The sequence below is a fragment of the Hemibagrus wyckioides genome, linkage group LG24 (genome assembly GCF_019097595.1).
Source record: "Hemibagrus wyckioides isolate EC202008001 linkage group LG24, SWU_Hwy_1.0, whole genome shotgun sequence".
NCBI lineage: Eukaryota > Metazoa > Chordata > Actinopteri > Siluriformes > Bagridae > Hemibagrus > Hemibagrus wyckioides.
This window is the reverse complement of record NC_080733.1, coordinates 7,983,859-7,998,071: the sequence shown is the minus strand read 5'-3', so window position 1 is coordinate 7,998,071 and position 14,213 is coordinate 7,983,859. Positions and strand designations below refer to the sequence as shown.

The 14,213-nt window shown below is 38.1% G+C and overlaps 2 protein-coding genes across 2 annotated transcripts; one reads left to right on the top strand and one right to left on the bottom strand.

The window, feature by feature from the left end:
- Positions 1 to 626: 626 nt before the first annotated feature.
- psmb4 (proteasome 20S subunit beta 4) lies at positions 627 to 4,105 on the bottom strand. Its single transcript, XM_058378032.1, has 7 exons — positions 3,957 to 4,105; positions 3,185 to 3,391; positions 2,679 to 2,825; positions 1,527 to 1,608; positions 1,285 to 1,401; positions 1,112 to 1,200; positions 627 to 789 (listed from the first exon to the last, which is right to left on the bottom strand). The coding sequence occupies exons 1-7, from the start codon at positions 4,076 to 4,078 to the stop codon at positions 777 to 779; spliced, it is 777 nt and encodes a 258-aa protein (XP_058234015.1). The 5' UTR covers positions 4,079 to 4,105; the 3' UTR covers positions 627 to 776.
- A 2,653-nt stretch (positions 4,106 to 6,758) lies between these two features.
- Positions 6,759 to 13,440, top strand: si:dkey-166k12.1 (solute carrier family 22 member 13). The gene is made up of 10 exons (XM_058378237.1): positions 6,759 to 7,397; positions 8,462 to 8,565; positions 9,441 to 9,595; positions 9,751 to 9,919; positions 10,489 to 10,603; positions 11,494 to 11,597; positions 11,764 to 11,975; positions 12,157 to 12,265; positions 12,547 to 12,756; positions 12,834 to 13,440. Exons 1-10 carry the CDS (start codon positions 7,095 to 7,097, stop codon positions 12,940 to 12,942), a joined length of 1,590 nt encoding a protein of 529 aa, XP_058234220.1. The 5' UTR covers positions 6,759 to 7,094; the 3' UTR covers positions 12,943 to 13,440.
- The last annotated feature ends 773 nt before the right edge of the window (positions 13,441 to 14,213 follow it).

The following is a 14,213-nucleotide window of genomic DNA, read 5'->3' as shown; positions in this document are numbered from 1 at the left end:
TATGAGCAGTGACGGGTGAAGTGAATAACACTGATTATCTCCTCATCATGGCACCTGTTAGTGGGTGGGATATATTAGACAACAAGTGAACATTTTGTCCTCAAAGTTGATGTGTTAGAAACAGAAAAAATGGGCAAGCATATGGATTTGAGCGAGTTTGACAAGGACCAAATAGTGATGGCTAGACCACTGGATCAGAGCATCTCCAAAACTGCAGCTCTTGTGGAGTGTTCCCGGTCTGCAGTGGTCAGTATCTGTCAAAAGTTTCCTTTAAGACCTGCAAGTATCCTCAACTTCCAGGACTTAAAGGAACAGCTGCTAACATCTTGGTGCCAGATACCACAGCACACCTTCAGGGATCTAGTGGAGTCCAGTGCCTTGATAAGTCAGGGCTGTTTTGGCAGCAAAAACAGAATATTAGACAGGTGGTCATAATGTTATGTCTGATCAGTGTATGTGGTTTGTTTGCTTAGCTGTATATGACAGTACAGTGTTCTGGACCAATAGATGGTTTTATCTTGTCATATTGCATTTTATAACCAATATTTAAATAATTCATATATGTACACACGCAGAAGATAAATACAAACTTGAACAGAAGGTTAAACACATACACAGGCACACGATCACTTTTTAGGTTTTTATTTCTGGGTAACAAATACAAGTGTAAAACATACTAAGTGTAGTCTTGATATTACAGTTCGCTTGTGGTACAAATAATCCACTGATGAAAGAAATCCAGATGAGCAAAATGATGAGCATTTGAATGATTCACTTCATTCAAAGCCACTGCAAGAAGAAGAAAATAGTATTAATTACTATAGTATAGTACTAAATAAGTAATTACTTATTTTATCAGGAAAAATCTCTCTTTTTTAAAAAAAAATTGGGCTTCAAGTTGTTTAAAAGGTCACCAGTCACTTCTGAACTGGCACCAACTATATCGAAGCTGTTTCATGAATAATGCTATAATATTAGCACATTGAAACACAAATGTCTCTATTGTAGATATACTACTAAAACATGTTAATTAGCAAATTAGCCTTGTGTTTTTCAGGCTTCCAGAAAAACATTAAGACATTCTTACAGAAATGTACATCATGTGACCCACCTGACCATATGGGCAATGTCCCAGTTTGTTTCTGATGACAGTGGTCCGAGAATCTCAACTCCTTCTTCAGTCACGATGGCGATCTCATGCTAAAACCAGAGAAACAGATTTAATGCAACTAGATAAAATGTTTCTTGTATATTTATTAAATGAAGATCAGGAACGCTTCTCACCCTGTTGTAAGAACGAGCATCGCGGTAGTACAGCACTTTGAGACATCGATCTATCAGTGCCCGTGCCTCGTCCTTGGAAATTTCTACTTTGTTCTCAAGTACCTCTCTCATCAAGGGCTGAAAAGAAACGGGCATACACAGTAAGATTTAAGAGGCTACTCATATGATTTCTAAAACAAAAGCTGTTTAACATGCAGCGGGTAAAAAGGTCCTCAATAATAAGCTGATAGATGAATTCTCACCTGAGCCAAGTATGCACCAAATCCTGTGGCTACTGCTGGAGCTTCATATGCAACACCGAGCTTGTCTACATAGCCCAGGAAGCTACAAAATACAAAGAGAAGAAAATTATCCATCAATTATTTGTTAATTAGGAAGTAGCTTAAGATTCTAGAAATCTTTAGAAAGTTTCAAAATCAAAATTCCTTCACGAAGAGTATGTGCAATCGCTCACTCAATCCCAATGCTTCAGTAAAGCTACAGGATCTAGACATCCACACCGAGATAAAAGCCGTAGCTCACTATAAATAAAAACTCCACTGCATTTTCAAACTAAACTCTACCCACTACATCTGTAATGCATGTGTGATTGCCATTGACAAATGTGTACACACACATCCTTTGTATTGAGGAAAACAGGAGTGGATAGTTTGACTAGCTCCATCAACCGCTTTTAGGCTTATAACACAAGTGTTTTGAGTAAACATGATGTCTGCTCTTTTCTGGGAACAAGAAAATACGTGGAAATCTGTCGGTGGTGAGTGTATATATGAGGTTGAAATTAGAATTTAAATTAAAAGAATTTAAATTTAATAAAAGGAAAAAAAAGAAATTAAAATACTAAAATATACACTGATCAGGCATAACATTATGACTACCTGCCTAATAATGTGGTGGTCTCCCTTTTGCTGCCAAAACAGTGTATTCTGACACCTTTCAATTAGAACCAGCATTAACTTCTTCAGCAATCTGAGCAAAAGTAGCTCGTCTGTTGGATCGAACCTCACGGACCAGCCTTCGCTCCCCACATGCATCAATTAGCCTTGGCCGCCCATGACCCTTTTCCTGCAACCTGGACCTTGTCAAACTCACTCAAATCCTTACGCTTGCCCATTTTTCCTGCTTCTAACACATCGACTTTGAGGACAAAATGTTCACTTGCTGCCTAATATATCCCACCCACTAACAGGTGCCATGATGAGGAGATCATCAGTGTTATTCACGGCACCTTTCACTGTTCATAATGTTATGGCTGATCGTTGTACTAATTACTAATTTTACTGTAGTACAATTATAGTTAGTATAACTCCAAGCTACAGCACTGTAATGCTGTTTGCTTTAACGGGGAATGTGAAATCTACTGTAGTCATGTCACTTTTTATTTGTAAACTCACCTTTCTCCATTGTAAAATCCTCCAATAATGACTGTGTTCCAGAGTGGGTTCATTCTACTGCGGCGGTTGTACATGACACGAGTTAGCCAGGAGTGGATGGCTTTGGGACTATAGCTGTGACCATCTCCAAGGAGTTCCTCATCAATCCTACACAGAAAAGAAAGTGCTTTCACTTAAAGCATGTTGTGCCATTTTGTCCTGCCACTGGTTCAACAGTTTCATTCTTTCTTCTCAAAAACAAAAAAAACAGCATAAACAAAATGCAGTGATCCGGCCGACTGACCTCAAACATATTTAATATTTAAGTTGATTAGTACAGAACAATTCTAAACAATATGCTTAGAATTGTTCTGTACTAATCAACTTAAATATCTTTGCACGTCCTGGCTGTACGTTACCAGTGTAGAGAAAGTTGTCATCAAAAGAGTTTAAATATAATCCAGTGTCTAAACAGACTTTCCCAGGGGATTTAGACCGTACAGATCTAACTTCAAGTGAAGACTTACACCATCTGTTCAATGACTTGTTTAAGGTACTGGTAGTCTGCGTAGTCCCCTGAAGCTCCGAGGATGGTGTTGTCATTGACTTTCATGAGACGGGAGATGTTGCGGAAACGGGCCAGTGAGCCATAAGAGCCCAGCATGTCTGCGGCAATGATGACACCACCTGTAAACTTCACCCCAAGCACGGATGTCCCTGTCACCATGGGATTACTGGAAAATAATAAGTAAATATTTAATACAAAATAAATGCTTGTCACATTCCTGAATATCAATATTATTAGTATTAAAATATAATTTAAAAAAAAATACAGCTTAGTGTAAAGAATACAGTATTTTGGCGGGGGAAAGGTATATAAAAACTTTTTATATTTAACTCATTAAGGTTTTTAGTCTTACTTTTTTTTAAAGATACGTCAAATGTCTAGTTCTATTAGCTAAGCTACATGACAAGCTATTACAACTAGCTAAGCGACATTACCATGATTTATTATTGAAAATAAATGTATTAATAATACCTAACAGCAAATGTAGACTGTTTCATGTCTACAGACCAAGTCTATGTAAAAAGATCCATATATTTTTGGTTTGTTTTTCCGCCTTTCTTAATAACGCAGTACTTAGCAATTAGCTAGTTAGCTCCCCAAGCGCTTTCCTCCATGATGATACAGCACTGTTAGCTAAACTGAAACTAATACACAGCTAGCTTGCTTGCTAGCTAAGAACAATGTGTGTTATTAAACGTAGAAAAACACAAAATAGACATTTTAGAGCTTACAGTGTGTGTCGTATGGGTCCACATCCTGGAACCGTGCTTTTACCAGCACCTGGAAATGAATAAAATTCTCCAGGTTTTGGTCCATTCTCCCAGAAATTTAACTTCAGTCCACTCGCCTCCATCTTGAACAAAGCCGGAAATGACGCCAAACTTCGCTTTCGGTTCAAATAACAAGTGAAACGAGGCAGTATTTTATTTTATTTTATTTTATTTATTTATTTATTTATTTATTTATTTACAATAAACATTTTTAAACGTTTTATTTTTGTTCTACTTAATATAATGACCACGTACATTGTTTTCCCCTACTTGCAAGTAAAAGTGTATTGTAAATAAATATGGTAATACACACACACACACACACAGATTATATAATTATAATTCAGAGTTAGAGATTTATTTCCATGATCTACTTTCATTCAAATGTTTTTTTATTTTTTCTATTTTACAGACTGGAAAAGTCTTTTTTTTTGTTCAGTAAATGGAGTGCAAATGATCTACAAATTATCTTCAGTAATTAGTCCAGATTCACTTCATGTTTTTGGACATGCTGTACAATAAAGACATGATTAAGACCTGGCAGACTTGATTCAGACATAATGAATGAAATAATAACTCAAACGCCTCCTTCAGGACTGGAGCCTGAGCCTTGAGAACATAGTTTATAGATCGGATGTAAACCAATTTCATTCTCCTAAATTAATAAAGATGTTAATAATAAAGACACTTTACAAAAAGTCAGGTCAAAGTAATGTCACATTTATTTTCAGGCAGTAGCTCTAATGAGTGGATGTTTAGTTAAATTCAGAAGTTGTTTTGCAGTGTTCTTTCCCAGTGTCCTCATGGGTTTCTTCCAGGTTTTCTGGTTTCCACCCACTGTGCAAAAACACACCAGTAGAAGGATGGACAATAGTAAATTTGTCATAGCTCTGAACAAGTGTGTGTATATGTGTGTGTGTGTGTGTTGTACCCTGGGCCGAACTGGCATCCCACCCTCGGTGAGTACTCCCAGTTCGCTTCCAGTGTTCCTTGGATAGGCACCAGAATCACTGTGACCCTGACCAGGATAAACAGAGATGTAGCTATAGTGAAGCCACAATTAAAGAGTAGCAAAGCATGAGCCCTTGCTTGTTAGATTACTCTAAGAGTAACTGTGTGGTATAATGAAGAATAAAACAAAGGTTGTGTGATATTTTTCCATGCCTAGTCAAGTTTGTTCCTTAATAAAAACACAATAACTACAAAGTAGCATGAAACAGTGTGTTGTTGTGTCCATGATAACATTTTATTATTGAGATCTTATAATTATTAACCTGTGATAGAATTTTCTTTTGGAGTCACGTTTTGAGAAGACGTTTGGTTTGTGCTGTCGGCCACTCCAAGCCAATATACTGGGAAAGGCAGTGTCAAAAGAACCACACAGAGTTGGGGTTTTAAGTAGCAATGTCCGTCAGAGTTTATAGAGACAGACAGGGAGTATTTATACAAACCAAAGGCATGTTCTTTGTAATTATCTACTGTATGTGCAATATCCCTGAGTAACAAAAGGAGATCAACAATGGGCATCAAAAGTGTCAACGGGGCAGTGGTGGCTCAAGTGGTTAAGGTTCTGGGTCGTTGCATTGGAGGATCAGGGTTCAAGCCCCAGCACCCCCAAGCACCACTGTTGGGCAACTGAGCAATGCCTTTCTCTGCTCCAGGGGTGCTTTATCATAGCTGCCCCTGCAGTCTGACCCCATCATTCTGCTGGGATATGCAAAGAAAAGAATTCCTCTGTGTTGTAATGTATGTGTGGCAATAATAAAGGCTTCATGCCCACAGTTCTTCTTCTTAACAGAGATCGTTGCAGAAGTCACTTCAGGTGAGCTAACAACAAAAAGCATTGTCCATGGGCAACGAAAGGCATTAACGATGGACATCAGAGGTGGTGGCAGATATCTCTACGGGTGGGCTGATGACGGAGTGTCTGTGCCCGACACATTGTTCATTCGATCAAAAACAAATAATTCCTTGGATTTAAACAAAGGATATTGTGGTCATACGATAAGGTCATATAAAAAAAGATATCATGTAATCAGCACAGAGAGTGCCAAGATGTGTTCAAAATATACAGTGGGTAAAATAAGTACTGCACACATCACCATCTTTCTCAGTAAATATTTTCCTAAAGGTGCTTTAAAATTTCTATATTGACTATTTTTCTCAGTAAATACAGAAATATATATTTACTGAGAAAAACAGTGATGTGTTCAATACATATTTTACATGCTGTATCAACCTGCCAACTATGTGAATAATGTTTTGAAAAGTTGAATGTTTTCTGTGAATAAAGAAGTCTCTGAATAAAATGTTCTATGGAATATTATTCAGTTTATTATTTCAGTAATCACTGAGTCTTGTTCATCTCGAATGAAAAGTGTTGATTTGGCTGTAAAGAGTTTGAGAACACCAAACCTGGAAGACAGTATGTGGGAATACCCTTTAAGACATACTCTTACATATTAGCTCATTTTTATCACTCTCTCCTGTCTTCATCATTCACTTTACTCCCTCTCTCACTTATTTCTTTCTTCTCTTACTTTTTCCTTCTTTCACTCCCATCCCTCTTTTCTTTCCTCCTTCATTCACTTCACTCCTTCTCTCACTCACTTACTATCCCTCTACTTCTCTCTTCACTATCTCCTTTTTTCTTCTTTCGTGCTCCCTACGCCTTCTCTTGATCCCTCCTCTCTCTCTCTCTCTCTCTCTCTCTCTCTCTCTCTCTCTCTCTCTCTCTCTCCTTCCTTCACTTTGCTCCCTCCCCCTCTCTTTCTTTCTATCTATCTCTTTTTCTTCTAACTGAACAGTTAAGTGCTGATAACACCCGAGGCTTATTCCCCTCACCTTTCCACATATTTTTTGTTTAAGTGTGAGAGTGTGATGATGTGTTATGTATAGCCTTTTGTTTTTTTTTAATAGTTAAATAGCCTAAGGTGGTCGTATATTATTTGTCGGGACTCGCATAATGATCTATTTTCTTTATTTGTTTGGAGCGTTATGACGACTTTGGTCGGTTTTATGCAGCTTTGGAGTTTGCACTTGAGAAACTCTCACCTCTCAGGGCTCTGGCTTTAAACCGAGTTACTGTAAATCGGTGAAATGAATTTCGATCAGGTCTTGGCGGAGGTCGACGGCTTTGGGAGATATCAGAAGATTCTGTATGTACTGATTTGTCTTCCACAAATCTTCCTTGCCTTTCATATGATAGCGAGCGTCTTCACAGGCTTCACTCCTCCACATCACTGCCGCAGCTCGGATACTCAACACTGGTACTTTAACGTGTCTGTAAACTACAGCGACTCATGCAGCAGCGTCTCATCCTCACACAACCGGACTGAGGATCTCTGTCCACACGGATGGGTTTACAGCCGAGAATTAATCCACAGTAGCACTGTCACTGAGGTAAAACAACACACACCATAGAGAAGAAGTCGTAAATTCAGATATATTGAGAATGCCTCTGAATGACCAGTCTTACTGGTTTAAAGTAGTAGACATGTAATTACAGGATGATTAGAGTCATCATCTTATAAAATATGGACTAACTGTTCTTTATTGTCTATTTATTGAGGATAAAAAGAAAAGCCTAAATTAATGAGAAATATCTGTGTTAAAGTACGTGTCATTGAAATGGTTTTTGACAAAAGTTTAGGGTTTTGACAGCAGTGTAAATCTTCCTTTTTCCAAGGTGGCAGATTACACCACATCAAAATACCCCAGGGCACAAATATACACCGACCAGGAATAACTTTATGACCACCTGTCCAATATTGTGTTGGTCCCCCTTTTGCTGCCTTAACAGCCCTGTCCTGTTATGTACTGTGTATTCGGACACCTTTCTATCAGAACCAGCATTAACTTCTTCAGCAATTTGAGCAACAGTAGCTCGTCTGTTAAATCGAACCACACGGGCCAGCCTTCGCTCCCCACCACTGTTCCTTCCTTGGACCATGTTTGATAGAAACTGACCACTGCAGACCGGGAACACCCCACAAGATAATCAGTGTTATTCACTTCACCTGTCAGTGCTCATAATTTCATTAAAATAGCTGCATTGGGTATTACCAGACAGCTAGGTTTACTAAACACAAAATTAGATTAATAAATTTGTGCTTATTTGCGGGACATACCATTTGACATTGGCAATTTTAACTTGTGTATGGGTTAGATTGGCCTAAGCCATGATAAAGCAGCTTTATGGTAATGACCATTGTTAGAAATGCTATGTAAATAAAATTGAATCAAATTCTAGATTTGAATAGAACAGAAGCTAATTTCTGCTTTAATGGAAATTATAGAGTATAGATTTTCTGAGGTTATTTGGTTATAGAAGTTGTTGAGGACCACCCAATTTGTCAATTAACCTTGATAAAAAAAAATTTTAAAAAAATTTTTAAATTTTTTTTTAAAAAAAAAAGGAGGGTGTAATTTCTTTCCCTTATGTGTGTGTGTGTGTGTGTCTGTAGTGGGATCTTGTCTGTGACAGAGCGACTCTAAACAGTCTTGGTTCTTCCCTGTATATGCTGGGATTGCTTGTGGGAGCTATTGTGTTTGGATCAATGGCTGACAGGTACGAGTGAATCCCATTTTATATACATTTGAAGTTGAATTTGTTCTGCAGTGTAGACTCACACTCAAGTACATCTGTGTTTGAACAAAGCCTGCATGGAAATCAAGGCTCAGTCCAAATTCTCTATTCATTTTTAATTACATACATACTTTTCAAATAATTTCACACAATTTAATAAGTGTTAGCAAGCTGACAGACAGATGAAAATGTACGGATTCTATTATAACCAATGTGGCAGATAAACATCGGCTAGGCAGGGCTCAGAAATATGAAACAATTAGACATCAGTCAATCCGCCAACAGGCTTAAACTAGTCAAGATTAAACCTGTAAAATCTCTCTCTCTCTCTCTCTCTCTCTCTCTCTCTCTCTCTCTCTCTCTCTCTCTCTCTCTCTCTCTCTCACTCACACACACACACACACACACACACAAACACACATTCATGCAGTAATTCTTATTTGTTTCAGCAACAATTTATTCAAACAATATGCATTATAAGATTTCTAAAGACACATAGACACATGTACAATAGTCATAAATTAATTACTTGGAGGACCATTTATTTGACACCCCAAACACTGTTCTATTAAAGACACGTTTATGCTAATGTTTAACAGTAATGTAATACATCACTGAGCACACCATACTGTACACACTGTATTCTGGTGTAAATTCAGATATGAGCTTGAAGTTGCAATCCACTCCCTATGCTAGCAGCTTTTCTCAGCTAGTGCTAGAAACCTTCATAAATTGATGCAGGCTTGTAGTTCTGAAGACATGTAGATGAGTATAACAGTGCAGGAATCTTCTGGATACCTGGATTGGATATTAGAAACATGTTCCTCACAGCTGCATGTTCCTTCTTCATGCTCCAGGTTTGGAAGGAGGTTTGCCCTGCTCTTGTCTCTTGCCATCCAGACAGCGTTTGGGGTAGCTGCTGCCTTTGCTCCAAACTATCTGGTATATGTGAGTCTTCGCTTCATCATAGGAACCTCCATCTCAGGCATCATCATTAATGCTTTTGTGTTGGGTGAGTAACTATACTATACTATATCATAATTCCATTTGATTCATTCTTTAATATCCCCATATGTTTGAATTTGCTAGATATGGCTAGTGAGTAAGGTGTAAAATTCTTATAAATAAAAATCTTATTTCTGACAACAAACTCCAACCGCTCTATAGGTACAGAATGGACGTGTACAAAGAGACGCATGCTGGCTGGAATCATAACAGATTATTTCTTTGGGCTCGGTTATATGCTGCTGGCTGGTGTGGCTTATTTTATTCGAAGCTGGAGGAATTTACAGCTCGCCATCTCAGCACCAGGTTTCCTCTTTATTTTCTACATCTGGTGAGAGAATACATACACTCATACACATGCACACACATATATACTGATTACTGATTATTAGAGACCTATTTTGCTATCATTTAAGTAGCAGGCTAACAGCTCTATAGATCTAATGCTAGCTTTACAATTTTACCACTGATGCTACATGTTTGTAGTAGCTTGGTCTTTAATAGTTTGTTAGCTAAAATGTTCCACGATGTATGACTGTGTGTTTATGCCGTCATTTTTTTTTTCTCTGAAGTGCTTTCAGGAACTCTTGTAAACTTGGTTAGGTTGAGCTATTCAGTATGCTAGCTGTGCCAGAGACTGTAGATGATTCGAACACTGGTAGCTTTTCAAAAACTATGATGATGCTCTGATTTTTCAACAAGTGGTCCACAAAACGTGGCTTTAATAGGAGTTAATGTGGCTGAGAAGTCAGGCTAGCCTGTTGGCTACATCATGAATAGAAGTACTCAATTCTCCCATTTGCTTTCCCTTGTGTATATCACTCCGTCTTTATTTGTGTGCCTTAAATCTCCCTTTGTCTCTTTCACCCATTCTCTCACCCCGTCTCTTTTATCCTTCAGGGTTCTTCCTAATTCAGCTCGTTGGCTGTTGGTAAATAACAGAAAAGAGGAAGCTCTAGTTCTTCTACGCAAAGCAGCTACAATGAATGGTCGTCCTTTGCCTACTACAGTACAGGTACGACAGACTATCTCTCACACACATTCTTTATTTTGCTGTCTTTTTCGGTTATAAAGGTTTGGCACTCATAAAAATAAAATAAAAAAACACTCCAATGGCTCAATAGCTCCCTTAACATCTCTATGACAACAGGCCTTAACCCCTCGAGGCAGCTAGCCAACCAGGCTGCCATTGTACCCTGTAAGTGACAGACTGAATCTAGCTGATTGCCAAGGCAACTCTGGCATCACCTGAGCCCTGGGAGAGTCTCCCAGAGGTCCGCATTTAGGTGTAATGTGAGATGCAAAAACAAATTATGCAAACAGAATATATGCTTGATTTGCCATGGTTGTTTACTAGCTGGTTACTGGTGGGATATTTAAAGTAGTGATTCTCAAAGGGGCCTCGATAAAGCAAAGTCTTTTATTTTTGCTAAAGTGGTAGGAATCCTCCGTTAACAATCTTACTATTTTTATCAGTTTCTTGTAAATATTAGCCTGATATTTGCAGTTAGACTATACATTTTATTTTATTATTATTTTTATTATTATTATTATTATTTTATTTTTTTTTTTACAAATATTATATTTAAATAGTAGTTTTTAAATAGTATATTTAAATATCCAGAATAAGACAGCCTATAAATACTGATATTCTGGAAATTTGGAAATGCTTTAAGATAGCTACTACTGTTTTAGCTCTGGAGCAACATCCCTTGACTATATTTTTTTTATACAGATTACTGTTTGACATACAGTGTCAGAAACCACATAAAAAAAGCCTGTTTATGATTTTATGATGTCTAGTTATGGCATACAATCATGGTTAAACATTCACTTTAACTATTGTATCAAGGATATTAAAAAGACGTGTAATACTATACATCTTCCATGGTGATGTATTTGCAGTTAGACAAGTGTGAGTGGATGCAGGGGAAGAATCAGCACTCTGTTGTAGATCTAGTCCGTACTCCAGAGATGAGGAAGCGATCGTTCATCCTGTTCTACATCTGGTAAGGAACAATGGTTCTGGTTCAGTTCTGGGGATCCTATCCCATTTCCAGTGACTTGGTGCAGATTTTCGATTCTTGCCCAAAATGTAGCAAACAATTTAAATTTGCTTTGTTCCAAATATAGCTTGCATTAATTTTATCTTATGTTCACTTTTTCCTTTTGTAGGTTTGTTACCGTCTTAGTGTATTATGGTCTGTCTCTGGGTGTATCAGATCTGGGCTCAAACCTTTACCTCACTCAGTTTCTGTTTGGATTGGTGGAGATCCCTGCGAGGTCATTGGTTTTGCTCTTCCTCCCCTACAGCCGCCGGCTCTCACAGAGTGTGTTCCTTGCCATCGGGGGCGTCGCCTGCCTCCTCATGCTTATTGTACCAGAAGGTGATCAGCATCTTCATTCTTGTCAATCGCTCTTTGAGCATTTCTTCACTCTTTCAGTCTGTCTCTCTCATTCTCCTGGTCTCATGTTCAGTTCCTTTCTTAATATCACTCCACCATCATGACCATCTGTAGTTTGTTTGCTTTTTTTTCTTTGACCTTGTTTTTCTTGTTATCCTCCCAGACAGTCCTAATATAAGAACTGCTGTGGCGATGACTGGAAAATTTGGGATCACAGCCTCTTTTGCTGTCATCTATGTTTATGCAGCTGAGCTCTTTCCAACAGTGCTAAGGTATTTACTTATAACAGATTTATAGGAAACAACAATAACTATTCAGTATTACATTCAGTGCATGTGTGTGAAATAATTTCACTGATCAAAGTGTGTACCAAGGGACACAGATGACTTATTAATGACTTGTGATTGAACTGTCATCAGAACTAGATTTTATCATTGGCAACTTTATCATTCTGTGAAATTGTTGTCTGATTTTAATGGATAATGCATCCATCATGTGCTTTAAATTACTCTTATGCACATTTATATTAAGACTAGACTTTCTCTCCTCACAGACAGACAGGAATTGGTGTGGCCTCCATGTTTGCAAGAATTGGTGGAGTTTTAGCACCGATGATAAACCTGCTTGGAGAGACAAACTCAGCTGTATCCACTGTGATATTTGGCTTCTCTCCTCTGCTGGGTGCAGCTCTCGCATTGGGCCTGCCAGAGACAGCCAATAAACCACTACCTGATACCATTCAAGATATCCAAGATGCTGAGAGGTTGATATAAATATGCAGTAACCTAAATATATGCAGTATAAATGTGCCTTAGTAACTTTATCCTTCTCTTTGTGCAGATTTAATTCTCCAGAGCATAATGACAGAAATCTCCCTGTAGACAGTATCCAGTCTCAAAACACCACAGACGCCCAGGAACTCCAGAGCCTTACAAATAAGTCTCCATAGACCAGCATGGGCCTGCATGTACAAACACAAGCACGCTCAGACACAGACAATAAGCATTTAATTTCTTCATTCTCTCTAACTTTCGAGTCAGATCAGAAAATGCAACTACATCTGTAACACTGTGACAAATATTTGTACCGTTAAATATTTTTAATAGCCTCATCTTTGGTCAAGGTCTGTTTGGGATGTAATTTTCATGCTTCATGCTGAGAAAGCAGCTGTGTCATCAGAGGTTTTAACCCAAGTGTCACAACAGATCGTTGAACAGCGGTTCTCTGTAGAAACCACACTGTTTTATCTGATGTCTATGCAAAAAGAACACACAGTACCTTTCACTTTTATACTTTGTATAAATGTATATCACACAAATATACTTTTATATGTTTCCCCCATATAAGACAATCAGAAAACATATTCAGTTGCTGTTGTATTGTTTGTGAAGAGCTTGTTTTCATATTGTTTGTAATATTGTAATACACAGACCGGTGACAAATTAAAGGGGAAAAAAATAAAAAACGGTGGTTTTTAATGTGTTTTGGTAGGATGGTTGGGTTCACATGTCCACTTGTTTTCTGTTCACCTTTATCCTATAATGCAACATTTCTATCCTAAGTTAAGAGTGGTCTCTTCCAGGATGAGTCTATCCCCATTTTCAAGGCACACAAGTTAACCGATTGGCTTAATAAGTATGAAGATTATTTGCTACAGTCAGCACATCTGCACCTTGTTCAACACCTAAGTGGAGATTTGGGACTTATACAGCATTTCCCATCGACAAATGCCAGCTGAGGAAACATGTTATGGAAGAACGATGTTCATTCTTATGATACAGTCAAGGTGCTCTGAAGCATTTTTTTTTTGCATCTTTTGTTAGCTTATCACCTTAGTCAGTCACTTTATGCTCAGGGTTTCCATTTTATTCTGTCATTCACTAAAAAACATAGCATACAGAAAATAATTTTCTTTGCATTGTTCAGCTTGTTAGTAGCTGGGATCAAGGTAAGTGGCTGCCGTGATACAGCACCTTGGAGATGCCTTGCTCAAGGGCCCAAAAGTGGGAGGAGCATAGAGGTGCTGTGATTTAAACCTACAACCTTGTGAAGTATACCAGGACTTTTACCCCTGAGCCAATACCACCAAATAATTTCACAGATTGAGTTTTAAAGTCTACCACTTGCATACATTGTTGCTTGGAGCTTGGGCAATCACAGAAGTCAGCCATCTGGACTGGGACAATGAAATATATCCACTGGCCAATAGATATGTATACA